The sequence below is a fragment of the Leucoraja erinacea genome, chromosome 24, assembly GCF_028641065.1.
Source record: "Leucoraja erinacea ecotype New England chromosome 24, Leri_hhj_1, whole genome shotgun sequence".
Taxonomy (NCBI): Eukaryota; Metazoa; Chordata; class Chondrichthyes; order Rajiformes; family Rajidae; genus Leucoraja; species Leucoraja erinaceus.
Genome location: NC_073400.1, coordinates 14,772,420 through 14,789,770, shown reverse-complemented (window position 1 = coordinate 14,789,770; position 17,351 = coordinate 14,772,420). Strand labels below are relative to the sequence as shown.

The following is a 17,351-nucleotide window of genomic DNA, read 5'->3' as shown; positions in this document are numbered from 1 at the left end:
GAGTAGACGATGCACATGAATAGAAAAGCTTTTGAGAATATGGGTGAAACGGGCAAATATGGCTAGCGTAGATAGTATGGATGAGTTGGGCTGAAGGGCTTGTTTCTGTGCTCTATGGCTCTAACCCAAATGCAGTGAAACAAGTGACCTACATAAATGAAGCAAGAACAACCCACGCTAGTATATAATTCTCCTTGCATGAAATTATGACATTCACACAGCTTTTCCAATTACTTGCTGAATCTACATTATGAAATGTTACGGCCCCAGCACCAATTCATTTGACACACCATTTGTTACATCACGCTAATCAAAACACAAAACTATTCTGTTAGTCTGAAGAAGAGTTCTGGCCCAGAGCGTCACCTCCTCTTTTTCTCTGGAGATGCTGCCTGACCTGCTGGGTGACTCCAGCGTTTTGTGCCTGTCCTCTGTCTTCTATTAGCCAGCCTCTCTTCGCTCTTCACAAAGATGCTGCCACCCATATCATGACCATAATAACCTTTGATGCGGATTCACGGCAAATGTCTTTGGAACTCTAATTATAGTTAGGTTTGAAGAAAGTCAATGGTGTTGTTATATTTAACAGTATAAGCAGTATTCACTCATTTGGTAACTCTATGGTTTCCATTACCAATTTAATGTGAAGGATGTTTTATTGTCATATTGTCCCAGAGAGAGTGATGAAATTCTTACTTGCAGCAGCACAACAGAACATGTAAATATGGTATTCTGTAAACAATATAATAAATGAGAAAAAAAAGTCAGGAGTGAGATGAGCGTAAGGCCAGTGTGGTGTGAGTCCACTGTTTTGCTCACACTTTTATAGGAAATATGTTGTCAAGCTGGAAAGGGTGCAGTGAAGTGGATTATGCAACATACAGGTGCAACATGTTGAGACATTCTTTCATTGGCCTTCCTGAAATAAACCTAACATTAACTTTGTAGAAATAAAGAAGTGGAGAAAAGGACATAAACTACCAGAGTAACTCAGCAGGTCACGCAGCATCTCTGGAGAAAATGAATAGGTGACGTTTCAGGTTGGGGCCCTTCTTCAGATGAAATGTCCCAACCCGAAACATCGCCTATTCACATTCTCCAGTGATGCTGCCTGACTCGCTGAGTTACTGTAGCACTTTTTCCTCCTTCTCACGTTAACTTTTCCTATTTTCTTAGTTGTCCTCTTCTGCCCCTTCCATCTCCTCTCTTTTTTCTCCCAAATCTTCCTCTTTATTTCCCTTCTTCCTGCTGGTTTCCTGCCATCGGCAAGAGCTGAGCCCACAAAGCTGTGCCATTTTACAGCACACACGGACCCAAAGCAAACCTTGTATGTGAACCACGGTGCTTACAAGGATCCCTCAGTTCTGTACATCAAGCATTGCTTGCAGGCAGCAATTCTGTTTCCAGACGTTCAAACAGCAACACAGCCTCCATTATGCATCTTTTTCCTTCGTGTTCACATGATAAACATCAGTCAAGGTTCAGATGAATAGTGGATGGCTCTGCTCTATCAGTAGTCACCCTTTGGTTTAATGTGGTCAGTGAAGTATTGAAGACACACCAATTGATGCTTCATGAGAGAATGCTGGAGTAACTTAGCAGGTCAGGCAACATCTCTGGAAAAATGGAATAGATGACATTTCGGATCCAGACCCTTCTTCCGACTGAAGAAGATTTTTTTCTATCGATTCATTTTCTCCAGAGATGCTGCCTGACCTGCTGTTACTCTAGCATATTGTGTCTCTCCGGTGTGAACCTGCAAATGCAGTTCCTCCGTATACAATTGATGCATCATGACTGTTTTGGCAATAGGACCATCACGACATAAAGATGATAAAGGGACATAGACATGCTCCCACTGTGCACTCGGGTTCCTTGTTTGATCATGTGCTACCAGTTACAAAAGGTGGGAAAATGTTAGGTTATCCACTTCAGCACTTCGGGTCCGAACCTTTCTTCAGACTGAATGCTCTATGCACACATTCCTTTTTGTCCTAATTAGATTTGATTAGATTCAATTGTATTGCCATTGCACTTTTCAGTGCAACAAATTGGTTTAGCCTGCAGTCATAACATAGAATAAATAACAAAACAAACACTCAACACAGTTTAAAGTCCCAAAGTAATTGTCTCTTCCCTCCTTGCTCTCTGCTCTCTCTCTGCGCTGAGGCAATCCAGGCCTCCGATGTTGTGACCCCGCCGGGTGATGGTGAGCAAGTCCCGTGGCTGAATCCGAGCTCCGCAAATGGGCCGGTTCAAACTCCGCGGCCCGGGGTGGTCGAAGTTGCCGAAGCTGCCGCCCTCTAGTCCAGCGGGCAAAGCTGTTGTTGTGGGAGCTCCGGAAAAACAGGTCACCAACCTGTGACCTGCGAGCTCCCGACGATGTCGTCTACTGGCCCTAATCTAATTCTAGTCCTAGGGAAATGGTAATCAGAGCAATGTTGTCTATAAACACAATTGCTTTTAGTTAAAGTGACTCTGCCCCTTCAGGAACAACTGTCACAAGCTTTGGGCACAACAAACAGCGTCTTAAACCCATCACTATGTAAATCAACCAAGTAATCCGTGAGCAATTAGTTGGAGTGAAGGTTTCCTGCTGCTAAATACTGGATCCACATGGCTTTGGCTGAATCTGCAAGTTTTAAGTTAGAGGCATCCATTCACACATTTCATGATCTGTACACTCTGACTACTACTAATACAGGTGGAGCAGCGGTACAGTTTCTGCCTCACAGCGTCAGAGACCCGGGTTCGATCCTGACTATGGGTGCTTTCTGTACGGAGTTTGTACGTTCTCCCTGTGACCGCGTGGGCTTTCTCCAGGTGCTCTGGTTCCTCCCACCTTCTAAAAACGTGCAAGATTGCGGGCTAATTGTCCTCTGTAAATTTTCCCCAGTGCCTCGGATAGAACTAGTATGAAAGGGTGATCGCTGGTCGGCGGGGACTCGGTGGTCCAAAGGACCTGTCTCCACGCTGTATCTCTAACCTTCAACTTAAACGTAAATGTGTGAGAACATGCTTCCCAATTCTGTCACTGGAATCATTCACCCTGCAAGCATTTCAGGCAAACATTGGGTGCTGGACAACATATTTGTAGCTTTTGATAGAGACTACCTTCAAGGGCATTCTCTGGGTTTGCAGTTCAAATTAACCAGCAGTAAATCACTCTTAGAAGTACAAACCTAAAGGACAAAGGCACTTTAATTAAATTTCTAAAATCCAAGTTGGGCCGAAGGGCCTGTTTCCACACTGTATGATTGGAACAAAAAAAAGTGAGAAGTAACTGCAGGTTAACAGTAAAAACGCATATCATTTTGTTGAGCGTTTGCTTGGAATTTCCTGTCAATTGCAAGGCTATTACCCAGCAGATTCAGGGTTTTACAGGAATAAACTGTCTGATGCATTTCAGTAGCACATCTAATTAGGGATAGTGTTCATGTAAAGGTAGAGGATAATCTAATATTCATGATATTGGAATACATATCGTGGTATACATTGCCTCAAGAACTGCTAAAATTAGTCTTTTAACACTTGAATCGTGACAGTTCATAAATACACAATCTGTTTAAATAATGTTATAATATTCCATTTTCTGTGAATATTATCTATTGGCCCCCTAAATATTGCATTGTATTAGATCATAGTAACTAGAATATTATTATGGGACTCTTTAAACCTAAAAGGCACAGAGGAGTCAATGTTTTACATATGATAGGTTATCAAGCTCAGGGAATAATGCATGAATAACAGAGACACAGAGAGCAAATTGCCATTCAATCCTCTTTGATTCACTATAATTGCACATGTCCCAAAAAATAAAAATATGAAGTGTGCCTGACTACTAAAAGTCAATAAAAACTCAAGAACTAACGTAGATTTTATAATTTTAGTTCATGATGTGATTTGGTGAGTTGGGAAGAAACCTGTTGCAAGCAGAAACCTGCAGCGAAAACGAGGCGACACTTGTTTACTGCATATGTAAGGTCTACTGTATAATTTTACCAGGTTGGATGTAAAACAAATTATTTCACTGAACCCAGATACATGTGACAATAAAGTATCATAGCCTCCACGTCCTTCCAGTAATGCGATGAGCAGAAATGCTCGCAAAATGTTGCACATAGCTCCAAATGTGGCCTAGCCAGTCCTCTAAAGTTATATCATGACTTCCTGACACTCACACTCAATCAGTGAATCATTGAGAACATGGAACAGTGCAGCACAGGAACAGGCGTTTTGGCTCACAATGTCTGTGGTGAACATGATGCCAAGACATGTATGTGCAAGAAAGAACTGCAAATGTTAGTTTAAATCAAAAGTAGATACAAAAGGCTGGAGGGTGAGATATCATCGGGATCATAAGTAGACACAAAATGCTGGAATAACTCAGCGGGTGAGACATCATCTCTGGAGAGAAGGTATGGGCGACCTTTTGGGTCGAGACTCTTCTTCAGTCTGAAGAAGAGTCTCGACCCGAAACATCACCCATTTCTTTTCTCCAGAGATGCTGCCTCGCCTCACTTAATAAATATACATATTTTTAATGGAAAAAATATTTTTAAGGGAAAATATGAATAATTATTAAATGGCAGTGTACATGTATATATTGCTAATGTATTTCCATGTGTGAGTATTCAGTTATCGTTAGCTTTGCAAAGTTTGGAACTTGATTCCTAACAGTTAATTTATATTTTGCAATCAGCTTTAATTTATGTTATTGAGTTACTGGCAAAATTAATTACTGGCTATTCAAATTAAATGTCTTGATATCACACCAGCCAGAATCTCACTCTTGTGCATTATCTGAATGAGCAGATAAGCTGCATCAAGTCTGTTTGATCTTTCATCTACCCTCGAGTTAGTTACGAGCAATGACAAGTGTTGCAATCAGCCTCTGGATAACAGAAGAGAAAATGTGATAGCTCCCAGCAACATCTGCTGGAAGTCCCTCTGTGTGGTTGTCAGAACAGAAGAGTCTGAGCCCAACTTCAAATCCCCATGTGATCGGAGAATCTAATGACTTCCAAGTCATGAATTATTTATGGAGATTAATGCAAAGGGAGGGGTGGGTGAGGGAAGCGGGGGGCGTGCGGTGGAGAGCAAAAACACTGGAATATTCAATGGATATTTTGAAGGCAGTGATTGTTAGATTATTGAGCAGTACTGGTGTCAGGGTTTAGGGGAGAAGGCAGGGGAATAGGATTGAGAGGGAAAGATAGATCAGCCGTGATTGAAGGGCGGAGTAGGTTCAATGGGCCGAAGGGCCTAATTCTGAACTGGAATCACATGAACTGGAAAGTATTAGAAACATAGAAAATAGGTGCAGAAGTAAGCCCTTCGGCCCTTCGAGCCAGCACCGTCATCAATACGATCACGGCTGATCATCCAAAATGAGTACCCCTTTCCTGCTTTTTCCCCATGTCCCTTGATTCCATTAGCCCTAAGAGCTCAATCTCTTGAAAACATATTGAATAACTGATGCTACCAATTGCACTGAAGAGTCACTGAAGAGTCACCCACTGAAAAGAAAACATAACTGGGATAAGAAGAAGTTAGAGACTTCAATTACATGAAGATAATGAGAGGAATCGATGGGGTAAAGTGTATAACATCGTGAGAGTAATAGATAGGGTAAATGCACAGTCTTTTACCCAAAATAAAGGAATCGAGAATTAGAGGACATACGTTTAAGTTGGCGTTGGGGGGAGAGAGATGTAATAGGAATGCGAGGGGCAACATTTTTACACAAAGGGTGGTGGGCGTATGGAACAAGGTGCTGGAGGAGGGTTGGGGCAAGTATGTCGACATGGGCAAGTGAGGCTGAAGGTTCTGTTTCCATGCTGTATGACTCTAATCACTATAGCGTTTGCAATAGAGTATATGCACACAAGTGTCAAAATGGTGCGAGAGTTTTTTTTTGTTTTTTTTAATGATTTTTTTTTATGATACTGCCTGTAAGGGAAATTCATTTTGTTGTCTCAAATTGAGACAATGACAATAAATTTGAATACAATACAATACAAATTTTAGCGATTCTTTGCATGCTGGGCTCAAATGAAGATTTATTATCATCCGATACTATTATTGCCCTCTTCTAAACCTCTAATCCAACTGCAAAACTATCATTGTATAGGGAAGAACTGCAGATGCTGGTTTACACTGAAGATGGATGTTAATCCTGGCCTGGAGAGGCTAGGACTTTAAATTGGAGTAAAAGCTTCAGGGGTGCTGGGAGATTTGGTCAATTTGGAATTGCTCTCTGCAGAGCTGGGACAAGCTGCGGAGTGGTGCCAGTGTGTCTAGAGCCTAGATACAATTTGCAAGAAAAGAATAAGAAAATCTGTAGACCTTGTCAATTAGGTGCAAAATGCATAGAATGGATTGGATGGCTGCAAACCAGACATACACCTTGTGAATAATTGTAAATAATATTGCAGAGTTCTATTTTGCCGACTGTTGATTGGATGAGGTATTGAGCCTTGTCTGTGTTTCTTGCAGATCAGGGTAAATGTTGCTAAGTTGGCTCCCTTGCGAAGTCCGGTTTGAATACAACGTATTGAGCTGCTGTATTATTGGGTTAGGGAAATGTCTGTTATGTATGGGGTTAATCAATATTTGTAATTGGATTATTAAGAGACCATCCCCAGGTGGTTCGGCCCCTCGAGGTCCCGGGTCATATAAAAGTCCGCTACCACGAGGTCCAGTGTCGATCTTCTGGGAGAGCGCTTGGGACTGTGTGACTTTCTGGCGTGTCTCTGTTTGAGCGAGGCCTAGAGGGCTTGATCAGGTAGATACGTGGATCGAACCCACGGTGGGATAGGTACAGTAGTTGAACTGTGCACTTTTGTTAAAATAAAGATTAGTTGTTCAAGTGCTTGATTCAGTGTTTTTACTGAAACTAGACTGGGGGGGAAGCTTAGATACGAGCAATTTACATGGACACAAAATGCTGGAGTAATTCAACAGGTCGGGCAACACCTCTGGAGAAAGGTAATAGGTAACGTTTTGGGTTGAGACCCTTCTTCAGAAGGTTCTCGACCTGAAACGTTACCTATTTCTTTTTTCCTGAAAAGCTGCCTGACCCGCTGAGTTTCACCAGCATTTTCTGTGCAATTCTATCAAGATTTCTAGACAACCATAAATTATATTTTGCCCACTGGTATCTCTCTCTTTGTTCTACCTGTTGCATTTGTGTCTTGTTTGATTGTATTTATGAATAGTGTTATCCGCTTTCACTGGATAGCACACAAACAAAAGCTTTTCATTGTACCTTGGGACATGTGACAATAATAAGTCAATAACAATCAATACCAAATTCAGAGAGCTAGATTATTATTGTAGTTTATCTTTGTCAGCCATCTTACACCATTATATAATCAGTCCATTTTTTTTTCATTTAAATCTCATGTGGGTGAACCAGACAACACCAAACTTGCTGTAGTTGCAGACGGTGAAGAAGTCTGTCAAAGTATGAATGGGATATAGATCAACTATAGAAATGGGTGGAGAACTAGAAGTTGGCGTTTAATCTGAGCAAATGTGAGGTTTGAGAGGTTCAATGTAAGGGGAGGTAGAAAGATGACAAGACCCTCAAATGCATTGATGTGCAGAGGGTTATTGGGGTCCAGGAACATAGCTCCCTGAAAGTGGCAAAACATGTAGAAAGAGTTGTACAGAAGGCACATGGTATGCTCACTTTCATCAGCCGGGGCATTGAACATAAGATTCAGGAAGACATGATGCAGCTCCATAAGGCCTCCTTTGGACAATTGTGAGCAATTCTGATCACCTCATTACAGGAAGAATGGTGCAGCTTTGGAGAGGGTGCAGTGGAGGTTTACCAGAATGCTGATAAAGTTTTCTCTGAAATGTCAGACGTTGCGGAAAATTGTTGGAAACCCGATAGAAAATATATTAAAGTATAAGTATGTATAAGTAAAAGATAGAAGTATATATACAATTATGGGAGGGTAGACAAGGTAGACAGGCAGAACCTGTTTCCTATGCTAGAAATGTCAAAGACTAGTGGGCATAGCTTTAAGGCGAAGGGGCAAAATTTAAAGGAGATGTGCAGGGCAGGATTTTTTTACATAGTGGGTGGTGGGTGCCTGGAACATACTGCTGGGAATAATGGTGGATGCCGATAAGACAGTGGCATTGAAGAGACCTTTAAACAGGCACACGAATAGGCAGGGAATGAAGGGATCATAGATAGGTCAACAATTTCCCTCCGGGGATGAATAAAGTTTATCGTATCATATCGTATCGCAGATCATATGAGAAAGGTAGCATGACACCTTAATCCATCTCATAGACTCCATCATATCGTAGAGAGGAAATTAGTTTAGGCTGGCACCATGTTTGCTGCAGACATTGTGGGCCAAAGGGCCTATTTCTGTGCTGTATTTAGTTTTATGTGTCTTTGTTCTAACTAATTGTTTACCACCGTTATTCATGGATAGTTGCCTGGAACTATAAGCAACACGATCGACTAATGAACGTTTCATTTTGCAGGTTTTGATCGTTATTTCATGGGCCGCACTCTGGAGAATAACAGAAGAAACATTTGGTTCGCAGAATTTTGGGAAGCAAACTTCAACTGCAAGCTGAGCCGACATGGATTTAAACGAGGAAGCCACGTTAAAAAGTGTACAGGTACCATGACACCTTTATCCATCTTATAGACTCAGCCATGTTTATATCTTTCCCCCTCAGCTCTGATATTTCTTTTTGTCTTGAAGTTCCACACTCTGATGGTGAATATCTCCAGCAAAACTCTTGTCAGTAAATCACAAATATTATCCAAAATCAGCAGGCTCCTGCTCATAAATAAAATGAGCTGTTGACGAGAGAATTATTCAGTGTTTAATTTAGCATGGGATATGTGTAAAGAAAAGAGACTTTTGCAGTTTTATTTTTAAAAACTGAGAAAGGAAGTGACTTGATGTCACAACTGTGGTCGTTGTGTTTATAATGAGAAAAGGCTGTTCTTATTCTTCCATTTGTGCTTTGTTATTTACTCAGTGAGGTGGTCAATGATATAAAATACTTCAAAGATTACAGTTAAAAACAATCCCGTTGGGAGTAAATTTGCATTTTGGAATCATTTTCTTTGCAAACAAATCGAACTTGCTGTAAATCAAGCATATCATAAGAAAAATAATTGTGGACACTAAAGACTCTTGCATGCGATCTCAGTTGACTATTTCTATGCTCTTTGTACTTTTGGGGATTGAGTTTTGCTATGGCAATACTTTACTGAACTGTGTGCCAAGGAAGAATTTTACTATATGTCTGTACACATGATAGTAGCGAACCATCGAACACTTGTTTCCACAGAAAACCTATTGCTCACTATAGTTTCTGTTGACAAATGTGTATCTAATCAACAAATTCCAAGCCACCCAGGCTCACTGTTTGGAATACCACGTGAAGTCTAAGGCATGTTAATGAATCTGGGCGGTGCAGTGGTGCAGTGGTAGAGCTACTGTCTCGCAGCGCCAGAGACCCGGGTTTGATCCTGACCTCGGGTGCTGTTTGTGTGGAGTTGGCACGTTTGCCTGTGATGACGTGAGTTTTCCCTGGGTGTTCTGGTTTCCTGCCACATCCCAAAGACGTGCAGGTTTGTAGGCTAATTGTCCCTCTGTAAATTGTCCCCAATGAGTAGGATAGTGCGAGTGTATGGTGTGATCGCTGGTCGGCACTGACTCGGTCGGCTGAAGGGCCTGTTTCCGCACTGTAACGTTTAAAAGAATCATCCTTACATGAAGTGAGGCTGTTCCTTGGCATGCTTTGTCAGTGAGGAACATGCAAAGGAAATCAAGTCAGTCTGGGACTGAAGATGGATTGGTGAGATGAAGGGGGAATGTGGTTTTGTGATGGTGGAGGTGCATTGGGAGTGGGAAGGGAGGTATGGCAGTGATCAGTGTGGGTAATGGTGGGAGGGGGAGCTTTTGATTGACGATTGTTGGGGGGAAGTGTTGTATAATTGGTAAATTGAGGAGGTGGATTCATTAGTGGACGGGTGGGAGGTCAAACTACCAGTGGTGTTGAGTTGTGGTTGATAAGTGAGTCAGGGACTAGCTTGGGTGATATCCATGTTCTTAGTCAAGGTTGGGGAGGGATGATTTCATTTGGATGTGGGGCTCGATTGAGAATTTGCCTGGACTATTGTTCCTCAAAATGAAATCATGTTATTAAACAATTGGATTATCTTATTGTGCTTCGTGGAAGTATGTTACAACAGATAGATGCCATGGCTGTCCCGATGAAAGCATTACAAAATTACTGTATTATGAATTTAAGTGTTTAGTTTTGTTTATTATTATTGTCACATGTACCGAGGTACAGTGAAAGCTTTTTTGTTGCATGTTACCCACTTTGTAACTTTGTCGGTGCCCTATATGTGGCGACTCTTTGCATACTTTGAGTATTGCACGCAACACAAAGAATTTCACTGTGACATGTCACATGTGATAATAACCTATCATACAATCGATCAATTCATCGAAAAGAATAATTATGATTAAAATCAAGCCGTTCACAGTGTATAAATACAGGATAAGGGAATAACATTTAGTGCAAATCAAAGTCCAGTATAGTGCAATTAAAGATAATCCAAGGGTCTCCAATGAAGAGGGAACTGTGCGGTATTTTCAAATCCATAATTATAAAATACGTTTTTACTTGTTTCTGCGCAAATACAGGGACAAACCTCACTCCTTTTATGACATCTTGTTGAGAAAAACTCTGGTGGATTTGTGGTTTCCAAAAGCTATGAATGATGGCTCATGTACTTAGTTATTTCTCTTCTTGAATTGCTCATGCATTGAACAATTCTCCTGGCCCAGTTTTGCTAAATCCCCAGTTACTTTGATGCCATTTAATAGAGCACCTCCTTCTTTTACATTTTTTCATGGCTTAAATTCACAGTCATCAACAATTCAGTTTCCTCTTGTTATGGAGTCATGGAGTCATTCAGCGCTGAAACAGGCCCCTCCACCCAACACCAGCAAACATGTTCCATCTCCACTAGACCCACCTGCCTGTGTTTCGCCCATAAACCTCTCAACCTGTCCTATCCATGTACCTGTTTCTTAAACATTGCAATACTACCTTCCTCAACTACCTCCTCTGTCAGCTCGTTTCATACACCCACCACCCTTTGTGTGAAAAAATTACCCCCAGGTTCCTCTCCCTCCCACACCTTGAAGCGATGTCCTCTATCCTTCCTAAAGTACCAAGTGTCAATAATGTTACCACATAATTTCACAGACTTTGTGTATATAATTTATCTGACTTTATTTCCTGACACTTTTGTACCAAAACCCCATGGGCTACATTGGTTTTATTTTATCTTTATTTATAAATGGTCACATCATTGTCGAGTTTTATTGGTATAATAGAAGCACCAAAGCAAATATAATAGGTTAATATTATCCCAAAGGCATTTTCTTTAAATCTATATGTACTGTGTTAATCTCACAGAGAGGTTGTTGCCTTAAATTCCTGGCCTGAAGATACACTTGACTTGCATTGATGAAAACAATTGCCTCTTTGCTTCATGGTTGAACTGTTATTCATGTGACTATGTTAGATACAAGCTTGTGTAAGAAGGAACTGCAGATGCTGGTTTAAACCAAAGATAGACACAAAAAGCTGGAGTAGTGCAGCGGGACAGGCAGCATCTCTAGAGAGTAGGAATGGGCGATGTTTCGGGTCGAGAAGGGTCTCGACTTGAAACTCCACCCATTCCTTATCTCCAGAGATGCTGCCTGTCCTGCTGAGCTACTGCAGCTTTTAGTGTCTATCTTAGATACGCTTCATGCACTTTGATAAAAATAATGTTCTAAAGGCCTTTTTCGACACAGACTTTTCTGACCATTTTTTACATTGTTCTTGTTTTCACAAAACCTCGTCTAGGTTAATGTATCTGAAACAGTCTAGAATATTGTTCTTTCCATAAACAGTCACCATACCTCATTCAAATAAGAGCGAAGCTTACTGTGTTCCTTAATGGAATATCTGGAGCATGAAATCATCTAAATGGGTTTTAACATAGAGGGACATAATAGAATATGAATAATTTAGGACGAGTGAACATCGATTTTATAACAGAGAAACAGTAACTAAATAAGGAAGTGTGTAAGAAGGTACTGCAGATGATGGTTTACACCAAAGAGGTTATGGGGAAAAGGCAGGAGAATGGGGTTAAGAGGGGAAGATAGATTAGCCATGATTGAATGGCAGAGTAGACTTGATGGGCCGAATGGCCTAATTCTACTCCTATCACTTATGACCTAAGATGGACACAAAATGCTGGAGTAACTCAGTGGGCCATGCAGCATCTCTAGAGGAAAGGAGTAAGTGACATTTTGTGTTGAGACCCTTCATCAACTATATAAGGAAGATCTCTTTTTATTGTGCAAGGAAAAGCTCACACCTGTATATATTTACAAGTTACATGTAAAAGTTAACGTTTTATTGAACTCTTGTGCTGTCGACCAACACATGTTAATTTGAAGGATAAAGAATGTGAGGTAACGGTAATTAATATTTGTTCCACGGATGTTGTGGTCTTTGGTATTTAAAACTTACTTGGCATTTTATTTGAATTCTTAAAAATTATTAACCAACCTTCTACTTGCACACATAATCTATTGTGCATTTTGATTTAAAGTATTCAAAATGTTATTTACATTTCATATATCATTTATTTATGACTTTCGAAAATACTTTTTTTTGAGGAGAAAAATCTTGCCATGGTTTTTTCCAAGGGGTAGCACAGTGGTACAGTGGGTACAATGCCAATTCACAGGGCCAGAGACCTAGGTTTGATCCTGACCTTGCGTGCTGTCCGTGTGGAGTTTGCACGCTCTCCCTGTGACTGTGCGGGTTTCCTCCGGGTGCTCCAGTTTCGTCCCACATCTCAAGATGTGCAGCTGTGTAGGGAGCGAATGCGAAAATGGAATTAACATAGTGTTAACGCATGATCGATAGTCAGCGTCGACTCGATGGGCCGAAGGGTTGTTTTTTTTCAACCATTCTGACCAGTTTAGCTTTTTTAAATTTAGTTTATTATTGTCACGCATACCAAGGTACAGTGAAAAGCTTTTTCTAGCATGTTATCCAGTCAGCGAATAAACTATACATGATTACAACTGTTCCATTGTTCTGTGTTCGCACTTCTGCGTGAGATGCTAACAGCATTTATTGTCTCTGTACTTGTACACTGCACAATGACAATAAATTTGAATCTGAATCTGAACTAAGCCGTCCACACTGTACATATACAGGATAAAGGGAATCACATTTAGTGCAAGATAAAGTCCAAATAAAGGCAGTTTAAAGGTCTCTAATGAGCTAGATACATGAATGCATTCAGGAGAGAATATTGTTCCATTCATGCATTGTAATGAATTTGTGGCTTTATATTTACATTTTAGTTACACTGCAAAAATATAATTTTCTTTTTAAATGATGGTCAAATATTTTGGTATTTATGATGGTGGAGCATGCAATCGTATGTTTATAAATGTCATTCATAAATAGCTGTGTCGGATTAAAATTCAAAGATGCTGTAGGCATATAGGATATTGGAGGTCTCTACATCCTAATGTGGCGACGTGGTGAGGTCTTTGGCTTTTACGATAAAGATCCTTGGAACCAGGCCCAATGAGTCAGCTGCTCCACTGTAACCTTGAACAGTGCATGAAATTATATTAATATGTGAAAAAACATATAATGTAGGATTTGTATTCTATTAATTCCAGAAATATCATCGATTTTGGAAGGCTAAGCAGCCCTTGAAGTGCATCTTGGTAGGTTTAAGGATTGATACTAAAATTAATACTCTGAAAAAAAAGTACATAAAAGCAAATAGTTTATTTTTAATAAAGGTTACCTGCCTTCACCTTTCCCCTTCCTCTCAGAGGACTGCAGTTTCCAACCTTTCTAAGGAAGCTGGGAGTATTTCCTGTGGGTGAAAATTCTGCAGATGCTGGTTTACACTAAAGATAGACACAAAATGCTGGAGTAACTCAGTGGGACAGGCAGCATTTTTGGAGAAAGTATGAAGAAGGGTCTCGACCCGAAATATCACCCATTCTTTCTCTCCAGGTCCCGAAGATCAGAACAAAACTGCCTGAGTTCACTTGCCTTCGATCTCCAGCACTAAGTTTAGGACAACTATAACGGCAACCTGACGGGCAACTTTTATGGGATATGGGATAACCTGCCAGAATAAATACTTGAGGCAGGTACTACAATAGCATTTAAAAAACATTTCAACATGAGGGACTAGTGTAGATGGAGCATCTTGGTCAGCATGGACAAGTTGAGCCGAAGGGCCTTTTTCCTTGTTTTATGACTCTGAAGGGAATGTCTCCCATTCCTTCTCTCCAGAGACGCTACCTGTCCCGCTGAGTTACTCCAACTTCTTGTGTCTATCTTCAGTTTAAACCAGCACCTGAACTTCCTTCGTATACATACAACATTTCAGGCCAGGTCCCTCCTTCAGACTGACTATAGAAGGGGGGGAGAAAGCTGAAAAGGAGAGTCATAGAGCATGGATGTAGGCTTGTCGCCCCAATCTGCCCATGGACCAAGATACTCCATTGACACTAGTCACACTTGCCTGCATTTGGCCCATATCCCTCAAATCATTTACTATCCGTGTACTTTTCCAAGAGTCTATTAAATGCTGTTATTGTACTTGCCTCAACCATCCTCTCTGGCAACTTATTCCACATATCCACCTCCACTCTGAATGAAAAAGTTGTCCTTCAGGTTCCTATTAAATCAGGCCCCTCTCACCTTAAACCTATGTTGATTCTCCTACCCCGGGTAAATGTTACTGTGCATTCACCCTATCTATTCCCCTTATGTTTATATAAGATCATCTATATTGTCTCTATAAGATTACCCTTTAGCCTCCTGTGCTCCAGGGAATTAAGTCCTAGCTTGCCCAACCTCCCCCACTGGTTCTCGCCCTGGGGTCCTGGCATCATCCTCCAAAATCTTCTCTGCACTCTTTCCGGCCTAATGACATTCTTCCTACAGCAGGAAAAAGTAAAGAAAAAGTTCATTTTGCAGCTGTCAATAGATTGTTGTGGGCTGCTTCCTCCTCAGTGTTGAGCACTGTCATTTCAATGATGACTGCAAATACTTTAGTTTAGTTTATACAGCGCAGAAACAGGCCTTTCGTCCCACCAAGGCCACGCCGACCAGCGATCCCCATATACTAGCACCATCCTACACACTAGGGACAATTTACAATATTTACCAAAGGCAATTAACTTCCAAACCTGCACGTCTTTGGAGAGTGGGATGATACCAGAGCACCCGGAGAAAACCCACGCGGTCACAGGGAGAACGTGCAATCTCCCTACACAGGGAATTGTAGTCCGGATTGAACCTGGGTCTCTGCCACTGTAAAGAGCTTGTCCCACTTGGCCATCATTTGCACGCCGTTTACGCGACCTCCGAAACTTTGGTCGTCGTTTTGTGACGCACGGGTAGCGTGTGGGTAGCGCGGGACGGGCTCATGGAGAGGCGTGGAGGAGTATGGAGTTGCGCGCAGTATCGCGTGGCACTCCAGGATTACGTACTGCACAAACCTTCGCATGCCACCGGCGTGGCGTATATCACTTACGCAGGCGGATGTACTGCGGTCACACGCTCACGTCCTGACCTCGTACGTGTAGTGTGTGGTGATGCATGATTATGTCACCGTGCGTACCCATGCGCCACCACACGCTGCCCACACGTAGTCGGCCACAATGAGAAAATTATTCGCCATAAGCATCAATGCTTTCAGAGTAATGCCTTCAGAGTAACACCTTAATAAGTGTTTTTGATACATCCTTAGTTAAGGATGAACATCCAGGTATGGATTGCAGATTTTATATCCTAAAAGAACACTAGTAACCAAATTAGTTTTTTTTTTTAAATAACCACCAACAATTTTATTAACACCATTTAAAAAAAAAATTGCAAACTAATTCTGAAGCTGGGTTCAAACCCTCAAACTGCTACAATGGAATACAATTTTGTGTTTGTTGGGAGGATTTCAGAAAGTTTAAAAGTAAATGAATTTTTCCATCAAACATTAATTTTATCAATGTTTCACTTAACAAATGATGTCAATACGCTGACTAATTCTACTTGCAGAGCAGATAAAATATTTGAAGGTGCATGATGACGCACGCGACTGTCGTACGACAGTCTGCGTCAGTCACTAACGGCCTGTTGTGTAAATGACGGCCAAGTGGGACAGGCCCTTAAGGCAGCAACTCTATCGCTGTGCCATTGTATTGCGGCATTGATTCTAGGATACCGAATGATTTGCACCAAACTATTAAGGAAAAATGACTGGAAAATAAGTTAATATATAAAACCCATTGCTCCTTAGAAGTAAAGTAACTCTCTCTCCTTGTCCATTCCTCGCTAGTTAATTAATAGACACATTGACAGTTATGGGAACATCATTAACTGCTCATCATCTTGATCTATTATAGCGATAGTCAGTCAGCATTATGTTTTATTTTGACTTGAGCTAGCTTTTCATGCTTCATAAAGCAATCATGAAAGACTGGCTCCATGGTATTGGAATGCATCATGCGCATTACTTTGGTTAAGGGACGAACTGCAGTGAAATACTAATTAATGATTGTTCAAGGAAGTGACAAGAACATCTTGGTAATTGTGTATGCAAGGGTGAATCAGTTCACTTACATTTGAGCACATGTCAAGATTTATCTGTATTCAATGACTTGTTTTACAAATGAAGACAAAGAACAGATTCTGTGATGGATGAAAATGTGCATTTTTTCAAGGCAGGTAAATATGAAGTTGTCTCTTTGGACAGATAGGATTGATTTCAGAATTATTTAAATTGTGGCGTGTTAGAAGTGCAAGTCCAAAAGGATTAGAAAGACAGAGGCACATATTCTACTTTAGTTTAATTTAGAGATACAGCATGGAAACAGGCCTTAAGAAGGTTCCAATCCAAAACATTACCCATTCCTTTTCCCCAGAGATGCTGCCTAACCCGCTGAGTCAAGCCTAACTCAAGCACTTTGTGTCTATTTATGGAAACAGGTCTTCCGGCCCATCAATCCACGCCGACCATCGATTCCCCATTTACACCAGTTCTATTTTATCCCACTTCTCATCCACTTCCTACACACTAGGAGCAATTTTACACAGGCCAATTAACCTACTGACAGTTCCACATGACTTGTCAGATGTGGGAGGACATCTGAGCACCAAGAGGAAACCCACACAGTCACAGGGAGAACATGCAAACCCCACATAAAAATTGAACACGAATCTCTGGCACTGAGGCAGCA

General features: G+C 41.1%; 1 protein-coding gene across 2 annotated transcripts in view; it reads left to right on the top strand.

Annotated features, from left to right (window-relative positions):
- LOC129708663 (metabotropic glutamate receptor 4-like) overlaps positions 1–17,351 on the top strand; it is a 780,176-nt gene that overhangs the window by 361,421 nt on the left and 401,404 nt on the right. For both annotated transcript variants that reach the window (XM_055654562.1, XM_055654563.1), the window contains one exon: positions 8,515–8,655. In XM_055654562.1, coding sequence (XP_055510537.1) covers positions 8,515–8,655 — 141 coding nt within the window. The remainder of the gene's footprint in view (positions 1–8,514; positions 8,656–17,351) is intronic.